Source organism: Lycium barbarum, chromosome 3 (assembly GCF_019175385.1).
Source record: "Lycium barbarum isolate Lr01 chromosome 3, ASM1917538v2, whole genome shotgun sequence".
In the NCBI taxonomy this organism is placed as follows: Eukaryota; Viridiplantae; Streptophyta; class Magnoliopsida; order Solanales; family Solanaceae; genus Lycium; species Lycium barbarum.
This window is the reverse complement of record NC_083339.1, coordinates 94,684,064-94,696,160: the sequence shown is the minus strand read 5'-3', so window position 1 is coordinate 94,696,160 and position 12,097 is coordinate 94,684,064. Positions and strand designations below refer to the sequence as shown.

Here is a 12,097-nt window from a genome sequence, read left to right as displayed (position 1 = left end):
TGAGATTTTCTCAATATCTGGTGGCGTAAACCTGCCACATCGGGAACACACAATCTGCCTCGACATTGGAGAAATCCGTCTCCTGAAAGCTCAAATGATGACTCCTCTTTCTGAGGGAGTGTATCTCTGTACTGCCTTAGCATGGAATCTTTGTATTGTCGCTCTTTCACTTCTGCTACTAGCGATGAGACTGCTGACTCCTGGATAGTAGTTCCCGCGCTACCTGAGTCCACTACTCGAACTCCTAGACTAGCTAGTTGTTGGAGCTCACGGACCATTTCTCTCCTCTCTGGTCGTACACCACACAAACTTCCCACGGATCTGCGGCTAAGAGCATCAGCCACGACATTTGCCTTTCCAGGGTGGTATAGGATATCAGCATCATAATCCTTTAGCAATTCCAACCACCATCGTTGCCACAAATTTAACTCTTTCTGTTTGAAGATATACTGAAGACTCTTATGATCTGTATAAATATCCACATGGACACCATATAAATAACGTCTCCACATCTTTAACGCATGAACCACTGCGGCCAACTCTAGATCATGGGTTGGATAATTCTGCTCATGTTTCTGTAATTGCCTTCAAGCATACGCAATCAATTTACCATGTTGCATTAATACACAGCCTAGCCCAACGCCTGAAGCATCGCAATACACAACATATCCTTCCAATCCCTATGGAAGTGTCAAGACTGGGGCGGAAGTCAATCAACCTTTTAACTCTTGGAAACTACGTTCACAAGCATCTGTCCATTGAAACTTTGCCGATTTCTGGGTCAACTTTGTGAGTGGTGCAGAAATAGAAGTAAAACCTTCAACGAATCTCCTGTAATAGCCTGCTAAGCCCAGAAAGCTACGAACCTCCGTAGGAGTTGTGGGACTTGGCCAAGTCTTCACGGCCTCAATCTTTTGACTGTCTACTCGAATACCATCGGCTGCAACAACATGCCCCAGAAATGCCACTGCGTTCAACCAAAACTCGCATTTGGAAAACTTTGCAAACAACTCTCGAGTTCGAAGAACTCCGAGGATAGTACGTAAATGATCCGCATGTTCTACCTCGGATCCAGAATACACCAAGATGTCGTCGATGAATACAATCACGAATAGATCCAAGAAAGGCCTGAACACATTATTCATGAAATCCATAAACGCCGCTGGTGCATTAGTTAGCCCAAATGACATTACCCGAAACTCAAAATGACCATATCTTGTTCTGAAGGCTATCTTAGGGATATCTTTCTCCCTAACTCTCACTTGATGATACCCAGACCTCAAATCGATCTTTGAAAACCATTTGGCACCTTGCAATTGATCAAATAAATCATCAATCCTCGGAAGAGGATACTTGTTCTTAATCGTCACCTTATTCAATTGCCGATAATCAATGCACATTCTCAAAAAGCCATCTTTCTTTCGGACAAACAATACAGGTGCTCCCCACGGGGATGAACTGGGCCTAATAAAGCCTTTATCAAACAGGTCTTTCAATTGCTCCTTCAACTCTTTCAATTCTGCGGGTGCCATTCTATAAGGAGGAATAGATATAGGCTTAGTGCCTGGCAGCACATCAATGGAAAAATCAATCTTCCGTTTGGGAGGAAGGCCTGAAATCTCTTCCGGGAACACATCCAAAAATTCATTTACTACGGGAACTGACTGAAGAGTCGGCGACTCAGTTTCTACATCTTGAACCCGAACTAGATGATAAATGCAACCTTTCGTGATCATTTTTCTTGCCTTTAGATAGGAAAAAACCTACCCTTTGGCGACGCCGTATTCCCTTTCCATTCTAAGACTGGTTCTCCCAGAAATTAGAAACGAACCATTTTCATTCTACAATCAACATTGTCATAACAAGAAGCCAACCAATCCATGCCCATAATAAGATCAAAATCCACCATTTCTAGCTCATGCAAATCAATCATGGTACGATGATCACAAATCACAATTACACAATTTCTATATACTCGGCTAGCTATTACCGATTCACCAACGGGTGTAGACACCTCAAAGGGTTTAATCTATTCTGGCTCGACTCTTAATCGACCCGCAACATACAGAGTAACATATGACAATGTGGATCCCGGATCAATCAAAGCATATACATCATGAGAAAATACCGATAATATACCTGTAACCACGTCAGGAGAAGACTCAAGGTCTTGGCGTCCAGCCAAAGCATAAACACGGTGCTGAGGACCGCTAGAACTGAGGACTCTCCCTCTGCCTCTATCATGGCCGACAGGCACATGTGAACCTGGCCCTATAGGGCGTACAGATGCTAAAGACCCGGCTACCAACCCTATAGGCTGGGTCCTACCTCTACCATGAACTGAGGGGCAATCACGCATAATATGGCCTGGTCAACCATACGAATAACAAACATCTGAACCCATTCGGCATCGACCCCAATGCAACTTCCCACACTGGGAACATCGTGGTATGGGTGGCCTTGCCTGACCTGAATCATCTCTAAACTGAGACCCCGAATAGCTTTGACTCAGCCCGGAATGAGGATGTCTATCGAATCTCTGGCCTGAAAACTGTGAAAGTGCACTAGTCATAGAATAGAATGAGTGCCTAGAAATCTGTTGTCGGTGCCCACTTCTAAACTCACTCATCGGGCCTGAAGATCTGGCCCTCTTGCTATGGTCTCTATCCTGCTCGCGTTCACTTTTCTGCTGTTGTAAACTTTCTTCTAAGTTCTCAGCATGAGCCTGAATGCGTGAAATGTCCATATTGTCCTGAAAGGACGCAGTCAAACACCTATCCATCAAATGCAGCCCTAGGCTTTTCACAAATCGGTGCACTCGGTCACCCATATCCGCTACCATGGCCGAAGCATACCTAGCCAAGGAATTGAAGTGGAGACTATACTCCAGAGCACTCATGCTACCTTGCCTCAAATTTAATAACTTATCGACTCTAGCTCGCCGAACTTCTGGAGGCATATAGTGTCGGAGGAAAGCATCAACAAACTCTTGCCATACCGGGGCAGGCGCATTGGCTCCCCGTGAAGCCATCCAAACCGTATACCATTGGATCGAGACATCTCTCAATCTATACGACTTTAACTCCACCGACTCGGTGTCCGAAGCATGTATCAATCGAAGCGTCCTCAACATACCTGTTATAGCTCGTATTTTGTACATTCGGATAATTCAAGATAATTGCGAGAAGTTAAGGGCAAGACTATGTTCCAAAATTATATTAATGTACAAGTTGTTTACTAGAATGGAAATATTGAGAAAGGCTAAGGGTGGAAAGGGATATTCGCAAAGAAGGTTCATGGTAATATTGTGGAAGGCTAGGGGCTAAATGGGAATTTCACAAGAAGTCTTGAAAGTTCTTGAAAGGGGCTAAGTGGCCGTGTGGTATGGGTCCCACCCATGGGTGGCCAATTATTTCAAGCCATGAAATGGTACATGTGTTTACCTTGTATTCCAAGCAATTGGAAGGTCCTCTTTAACATGGAGTAATTGTTGGAGTAAGCAAAGTATTCGTTGTGCGAGTTGTGGACTCTAGCCGAGGAAGAAGATGTGTGGAGAAAGTTATGTGTTCAATCTTCTTTTACTTGTGTTAGGAATGATTTATGCATGTTGTAGTATTGAGGAATGAATGAAATTCATGAAATATGTGTGTGCAAGTGGTGGCCGAATGGGATTGTATTGTGTAGAAAAGATGAATTGATTTTATTTAGTAATTTGATTGTTGTAGTTGTGAATTCCATAATAAAATGAAGGTTGGATGGCTTGAAAGGAAGTTGTAATTGTTGTGGGATTATTGAAGAAGTTAATTTGACATTAGTATGGTTTCTCATAATTATGAGAAAGAAGTTGTTAATATATAGATCATTGGTGTAGCTTATGAATTTGAAAGAAGGGAATATGTTGTTATTGTTCTTGTTGAATTTGGAAGGTTTCGGATGAAGTAGTATGTTGGTTGGGTTGCTTGAATATTGTGTGAATTGTTGAAGTGTTCTTGAATCATGATAGAATGATTTCGGATTAACACTTGAATGTGATTATTGGTGTTAGCTTGACTATATGTGATTGAATTGAATATAAATGAAATGCCAATAAATTGTGTGACAAGGGTTGTTAATGTTAGAATATATTTTGGATTGATTGTTGAAGTTGTTAGTATGATTGTTGGTATTATTGTTGATAAGGTGGCCGAGTGGAATTCTCGGATTATTGTTGATAACTTGGCCGAGTTGCATTCTCGGGTTTGTTGTTGTTAAATTGGCCGAGTTAGATTCTCGGGGATGGTGTATTTATAGGGGAAATGCTGCCGAAATTTCGGCAGATCATAAGTGAATTTATTTGAGAAGCTAAGGCAAGTGTATGACAATGAATTCATTTGAAGGACTAAGACAAGTATACGATGATGAATCTAATGATTATGTGAGTCTTCTTGAATGTAGACTAGCAAGCTTGGACGAATAAGCATAGATAATAGGACGTGGAGCAGGTATGTAAGGCTTACCCTTTCTTTCTTTTGGCATGATCTTTGTGAAACCAACCTGACAAAGTATATGTATATGATTCCAAAGAAACTCCCATTCTTAGAGCCACTAGGATGGCTAACGTTCTTGATTTCCATAAGCTGTTTCATATGGTTTTGATGCGTATCTATTGATATTTGGCACAAATATCATGTTTTGTGTCGTATTACAACTTCTTCTTATGACTTTTATCGCTTAATTCATGAAGTAACCGTCGTATGTGAACTTATGTCGTTATATTTTATGTGTATAGGTACGACGACGACAAACGATGGAAAATGTGCTTGAAATGATTGGAAGTCGTAGCAGCTGATGATTGGCTGAGGTGACGATTCGATCACCGTAAAGGGTGAACTAGAGGAAGAGTAATCACCTGCAGAAACTCGCTTTCCCTCCACATCGCGGAAGGATCGCGAGAAGCTCCAGAAAGTCAGGCCAATGTTCCGCATCGCGTAAAGATAGCGGAACAACCAAACTCAACCATCAGAGTGCGCGATCGGCCCGCATCGCGTGAAGAAGGCGAGCAGCTGCAGAACATTGCGCGATCCTTCCGCGATGTGGATGGAAAGCGGGACTCTGCGGACGTTTTCCCGATTAGACTAGGATTTGGATTCCTTATTTATTATTTTTTACCCTAGCCTATATATACACGTTTATATAGCTGAGAACGGTATTCTGGGATTAGAGAAGGATTTGTAAGCCACCGTTCTCCTTTTTCTCTCTCTAGGTTATTTTCTTTTTCATCTTTTTCAACCCTAGTTTATTCATGGCTTCTTTTGTCTATGATCGAATCATGAGTAGCTAAATCTCCTAGTTCTAGAGTTGTGGCGAAAGACTTGAAAGTTGATGTGATGACAATTATTATCTATTGATTTTTCATATTGTGGGTTGCTTATTTATTCTTGATTTCAATTGTTTGATTATCTGGCCAATAGTTAGACACTATCTGTGGTGCGTGGGTTGAACTTGAGAAAGGGAATTCACGTACGTAATAAGAATAAATAGAGTTTGTTCGATTTAATCGTTTAGCTAATGAGGATAGAGATATACCCTTTAGCCCTACTTAGTAAATACGGTAAAATAAATGCGTTCTTGTTACATCTGATGACCATAGAGATGTAGGCATTAAGGTAACATCTACAGGCTTGTGAGTAGTTCGAGAGAATATCATAAAGCATAATTGACCCGTTAACTAGTAACCCAGGAAAGAAAATAGGTGGAATTGTCTGAAGATCAACTGGATTGTCGAAAGCCATAACCCTAGATCTTTCTCTCATCTGATAATTCTTACAATCTCTGTCAACATAGTCCCAGTCTAAAAAAAAACACCCATCATAAATTGTTTACTTTTCAAGTTTTAGTTTAGTACAACAAACAATCTTGATTTTCACTTTCTTGAATAGTTTCATTCGAATTTGAATTAGTTTGACAGCAGAATCTAAGTCTCTGTGGGATCGATATCTGGACTTAACAGTCTATATTACTTGTACGGCCACGTATACTTGCGTGTGCGTTTGGGAGAAACAAGTTTTTGGCGCCGTTGCCGGGGACTTAGAAAAATTTACTGTTTTTCTAATTTGAGTTTGTTTTTTCTCTATTCAAGTCTTTACTTTTCTTCGGTGTTCTACTTGTGATTCTTCAGGCTTCTCTGGTTTATGCCAAGCACTAGATTCAGGACAACCGTTAGTTGATCTTGATCCAGAAATTGAGAGAACTTTCTGACGACAGAGACAAATGGCTAACGAAGCAGCAAGACTTGCTCTTGAACAGGCAGAAAGGGATAGAGCAAGAAACGCAGATGAACAGGGAAACCAAGTAGCTGCGAGGGCACAAGAACAACAATTTCTGTTATCCAGTTATGCTAGGCCAAGTCTGGCGACCATTGCTAAAGCTATTGTTAGGCCTGACATTGCTGGAAATTTCGAGCTAAAAGAAGGAAAAGTGCGGCTGGTGCAACATACGTGCCAGTATATGGGTAAATCTAGTGAAGACCCGCATAAGCACTTGATGCAGTTCGTGGAGTTGAGCGAGAATTTCCAATATAGAGATGTTCCCGATGATTATGTGAAGTTGTCCTTATTTCCGTTCTCACTTATTGGCGAAGCGAGGGAATGGTTGACAAATCTACCTGCAGGTTATATCACTTCTTGGGAAATATTATCAAATAAGTTTATCGACAGGTTCTTCTCACCCAAGAAGACAAAGGAGCTTCGAGGAAGAATTGCCAACTTCACCCAGAGAGATTCCGAATCTCTACCACACGCTTGGGAAAGATACAAGGGCTATCTACGAGATTGCCCCCATCACATGCAGCCAAAGGAGATCATTGGCAACTATTTCGTAGAGGGTCTTAACCATGAATCAAGGGCCCTACTGAATGCTTCAGCTCAAGGTCAAATATTAAACAAAACATATGAAGAGATGGAAGATCTCGTTGAGATGATGTCTGAGGGTCATCTTGAGTATAACGAGACTAGCAGGGCGTTACCACAAAAGGCTGCTGGAGTTCTTAAAGTTGATGATGTTGCAGCCATTCGGGCTGATATAGGTACTCTTACTAATGTGATGTTGAGGGTGTTTCCTCAAGCTCAGCAGATTCAACCAGTTCAGCACATTCAGCAGGCAGCATGTGTAGGTTGCGGTGAACCTCATGATTACAACAATTGTCCATTGAATCCAGAGTCTGTCTATTTTGTGGGGCAGCAGAATCGCGACATTGGCAATCGGGGGAACTATTATGGGAATAATTTCAACACTCCATTTGGAAAGCAGGATTTCCACAAACTGAACAATTATCAACAACCTCAAGCACAACTAGCTAGCAATCTAGAGGAAATGATGAAGCAGCTCATAGCTCAAAATCAGGCGATGCAGCAGCAAAATCAGAAAATTCAGAGTGAGATGCAGAAATCGATTCACAAGCTTGAGCGTCAGATGGGGCAGATGGCTCTTATGCAGAATGTCAGACCTCCGGGTGCCCTTCCGAGTGATACTGAAAAGAATCCAAAAGAATGCAAAGCAGTCACCTTGAGAAATGGTAGAGAGCTAGAGGAAGTGCCACCGAAAAAGAAGAACACAGCAGAGGCAGAGCTTATCCTGGCTAAGCGAGCGGAACCAAAGTAAACAGTCGCAGAGCATCATGTAGAGGAAGTGGTGCGACCACCCCTCCCTTTCCACAGCGACGTCAGAAACAGAAAGCGGACTCGGCTTGCAGAAAATTTCTTGAACTCTTAAAACAGGTACACATCAACATACCTTTGGTGGAGCTTCTGCAAGAAGTCCCAAAATATGCAAAATATATTAAAGATGTGATCGCAAACAAACGGCGTTGGACAGAGTTTGAGACAGTTGCACTTACTGAGGAGTGTAGTTCTAGAGTGAGGAGTAAAATCCCGCCAAAGTTGAAAGATCCGGGCAGCTTCACAATTTCAATTACGATTGGCAACATTGAAGTTGGGCTAGCATTGTGTGATTTGGGTGCTAGTATTAATATGATGCCCACTTCTGTGTTCCGGACGTTGGGTTTTGGGGAGCCTAGGCCAACCACTATTACTCTGCAGTTGGCTGATCGCTCTCTTGCTTATCCTGATGGTATTATTGAGGACATTCTTGTGAAGGTAGGCCCATTTATTCTGCCAGTTGATTTTGTGATACTTGATTATGAGGCGGATAAGAGCGTTCCTCTCATCATGGGGAGAGGCTTCCTGGCTACCGTTGATGCTGTGATCCGAGTGAGAGATGGAAAGATGTCCATGACAGTTAATGGGCAAGAAGCGATTTTTGATATGTTTAAAGCCACCAGACTTCCAGCCCATTATGAGGAATTGAAGATGATTTCTGTGGTGGAACCTGAGCTTACAAATGCCGAGTTGGATCACTTCCTAGCTTCGCGCGACCCTTTGGAGACAACTTTGGTAGATGGGGAAGAGCTGATGATTGATGCAGAAGTGGAGGAGTGTCTTATCATTCTTGACACTTCATGTGCTTATCTACGAGCATATACACCATTTGAGGAGCTGGACAGACCAGAGTCATGGAAGAAGCTGAAACCGTCTACTGAAGTGGCGCCCGTTCTTAAATTGAAGCCATTGCCACCTCACCTTCGCTATGCTTTCTCGGGTAGTGGAGACACATTGCCCATAATCCTCTCTACTTATTTGAATGATGTACAGGTGGAACGAGTATTGCGAGTGCTAAGAGATCGAATCCGAGCCCTTGGGTGGTCGATAGCTGATATTCGGGGTATTAGTAGCTCGTTTTGCATGCACAAAATTTTATTGGAGGAAGGCAGCAAACCCAGTATTGAGTGTCAGAGGAGACTGAACCCGATCATGAAGGAGGTGGTAAAGAAAGAGGTAATCAAGTGGCTTGACAACTGCATTATTTATCCTATATCGGACAGCAATTGGGTGAGTCCTGTATAATGTGTCCCGAAGAAAGGGGGCATAACTGTGGTGGAAAACGAGAGGAACGAATTGGTGCCCCAACGAACTGTCACGGGCTGGAGGATATGCATCGACTATCGAAAGTTGAACAACGCCACCAGAAAAGATCATTTCCCTTTACCCTTCATGGATCAGATGCTCGACAGATTGGTTGGGCATGATTTTTATTGCTTTTTGGATGGTTATTCGGGTTACAACCAGATCATGATCGCGCCCGAGGATCAGGAAAAGACCACATTCACATGTCCATATGGCACGTTCGCATTCCGGAGGATGCCTTTCGGTTTGTACAATGCTCCAGGTACCTTTCAGCGATGCATGATGGCTATCTTCACCGATATGGTGGAAAATTATGTAGAGGTATTTATGGATGACTTCTCTGTCTTTGGAGATTCCTTTGATGACTGTTTGAACCATCTGGATGCCGTGTTAGCGCGCTGTGAAGAAACAAACTTGGTACTCAACTGGGAAAAATGCCATTTCATGGTTCGAGAGGGAATTGTTCTTAGGCACAAGATATCAGGCAAAGGAATAGAAGTCGACAAGGCAAAGATTGAAGCAATTGAAAGATTGCCACCAGCCGTTTCAGTTCGGGGAGTGCGCAGTTTTCTTGGGCATGCTGGCTTCTACCGACGGTTCAGCAAAGATTTCTCTAAGGTTGCCAATCCACTGTGCAAGCTCTTAGAGAAGGATGTGAAGTTTGTGTTCAATGAAGCCTGTCTGACGGCTTTTGAGGAGCTGAAACGAAGGTTGGTATCTGCTCCTATTATCGTAGCACCCGATTGGTCTCTACCATTTATCCTAATGTGTGATGCAAGTGATTTTGCTGTGGGCGCTGTCCTTGGTCAGAAAAGGGACAAAATCTTTCACCCTATTTATTATGCCAGCAAAACACTTGATGCAGCCCAGATGAACTATACTGTCACAGAAAAAGAGTTATTGGCGGTTGTCTACGCCTTTGACAAATTCCGATCGTACCTGGTGGGCACGAAGGCGATTGTCTACACTGATCACATGGCAGTTCGTTACTTGTTTGGAAAGAAGGATGCAAAGCCAAGGCTTATTCGTTGGGTGCTGCTGCTTCAAGAGTTCGACATCGAGATTTTAGATCGAAAGGGCACAGAAAATCAGGTGGCAGATCACTTATCGAGGTTAGAAGATCGGGAACATGTGGATGAAGCAGTGGGGATTAATGAGACTATCCCAGACGAACAGCTTTTCGCTCTTAAATCAGCCGAGGTGCTATGGTATGCAGACATGGTAAACTTTATAGTGAGTGAGATTTACCCTCCTGGTGCGAATCACGAGAAGAAGAAGCGGATTCTGCATGACAGTCGTTACTATGTGTGGGATGAGCCCTATCTTTACCGGGTTGGCACAGATCAGTTAATCAGAAGATGTGTTCCAGAGGAAGAGGTCCCAGCAATTTTTGAGAAGTGTCATTCATCACCCTATGGAGGACATCATGCTGGGGACAGAACAGCAGCCAAGGTACTTCAGTCCGGATTCTACTGGCCAACTCTGTTCAAAGACGCTCATGAATTTGTGTGGGCCTGTGATAGCTACCAGAGAACCGGAAATATTTCCAAGCGTCATGAAATGCCTTTGAAGGGCATCTTGGAAATCGAGTTGTTTGATGTATGGGGTATTGACTTTATGGGTCCCTTTATACCATCCAAGGGAAATAAATACATATTGGTGGTTGTAGACTATGTTTCGAAGTGGGTGGAGGCCATTGCACTTCCCACCAATGATGCTAGTGTGGTGGCGCGATTTCTGAAAAAGAACATTTTTACGAGGTTTGAAACCCCGCGGGCCATCATCAGTGATCAAGGTACGCACTTCTGCAATCGGCTCTTTGATAAATTGTTGCTCAAGTATGGGGTGAAACATAAGATAGCAACTGCCTATCATCCTCAGACAAGTGGTCAAGTGGAGGTATCAAACAGGGAAATCAAGAGGATTTTGGAGAAGACTGTGAGTGTAAGTAGAAAAGATTGGTCATTGAAGCTTGATGACGCTCTGTGGGCATACAGAATAACTTACAAAACTCCGATCGGTACATCTCCTTATAAGCTCGTTTTTGGTAAGGTATGTCATCTACCAGTCGAGCTTGAGCATAGAGCATATTGGGCGATCAAGAAGCTGAATCTCGACATGGTTCAAGCTGGAGAGAAGAGACTGTTGCAGCTGCACGAGTTGGAGGAATTTCGCTATCATGCTTATGAAAACGCGAAAATATATAAGAAGCGCACCAAAAGAATTCATGACAGGCGCATCCAATCTTGTGACTTTGAGCCTGGGCAGTTAGTATTGCTGTATAACTCCAGGCTGAAGATTTTCGGTGCAAAGCTAAAGAGCAAATGGTCCAGACCATTCGAGGTAGTTCGCGTGACTGCACATGGTGCTGTCGAGCTTAAAAGACCCCACTCGGATGAGACATTCTTGGTGAACGGACAGAGAGTGAAGCATTACTACGGGGAGGCCACTGACCGCGCTAATACCACCATCGATCTAGAAGAGGCTTGAGGAGAGCCTGCGTCGTGCCGCGACGTTAAATCAGGCGCTACTCGGGAGGCAACCCGTGCGTTAAAAAAAAAAAAAGTGTCGTGCCACGACCCTAACTAAGGCGCTTGATGGGAGGCAACCCAATAATTTGTAAGATATAAGTCACGTTTGTTCATGTTGCAGGAATTGAGCGGAAACGAAAAAGACAGAAAAAAAATGCCCAGTGATTTGCGCGATATACCCGCGATGTGGGTAGATCGCTCACTGAAAAATCAGAAGTGCCAGTGATTTACGCGATCCACCCGCGATGCGGACAAATCGCCTGATATCCTGCAGCTTCGAGCGATCCATCTGCGATGCGGACGAATCGCGCGGGTCGACCCGGTTTGTATATTTCTTTTCCCTAATATAGGGTATACACGACCCCTCTTCCCATTTTTCATTACACAACATTCCCCAACCCTTCCCATTCCCTTTGAACACGGAAAAAAATCCCCCACCCCCCACCCCCCCCATTCCCTTTCTCACACAAACAACTTCAAATTGTAATCCATCCTACATCAACACCACAAGGTAAGTGTTCATCTTCTCTATTTTTCTCTCTCCTTGTCATTGTGTTGGTTATGTGT

At 43.3% G+C, this 12,097-nt stretch overlaps 1 protein-coding gene across 1 annotated transcript; it reads left to right on the top strand.

Annotated features, from left to right (window-relative positions):
- The first annotated feature begins 9,974 nt into the window (after nt 1-9,974).
- Nucleotides 9,975-11,489, top strand: LOC132631028 (uncharacterized). The gene is made up of 2 exons (XM_060346628.1): nt 9,975-10,681; nt 11,291-11,489. Exons 1-2 carry the CDS (start codon nt 9,975-9,977, stop codon nt 11,487-11,489), a joined length of 906 nt encoding a protein of 301 aa, XP_060202611.1.
- Nucleotides 11,490-12,097: the final 608 nt, after the last annotated feature.

Coding starts and splice junctions, on each gene's coding strand:
- LOC132631028 (XM_060346628.1), top strand. CDS start 9,975: ATGGCAGTTCGTTACTTGTTTGGAAAGAAGGATGCAAAGCCAAGGCTT. Junction 10,682..11,290: donor GTTGTAGACTATGTTTCGAA/GTGGGTGGAGGC, acceptor GTATAACTCCAG/GCTGAAGATTTTCGGTGCAA.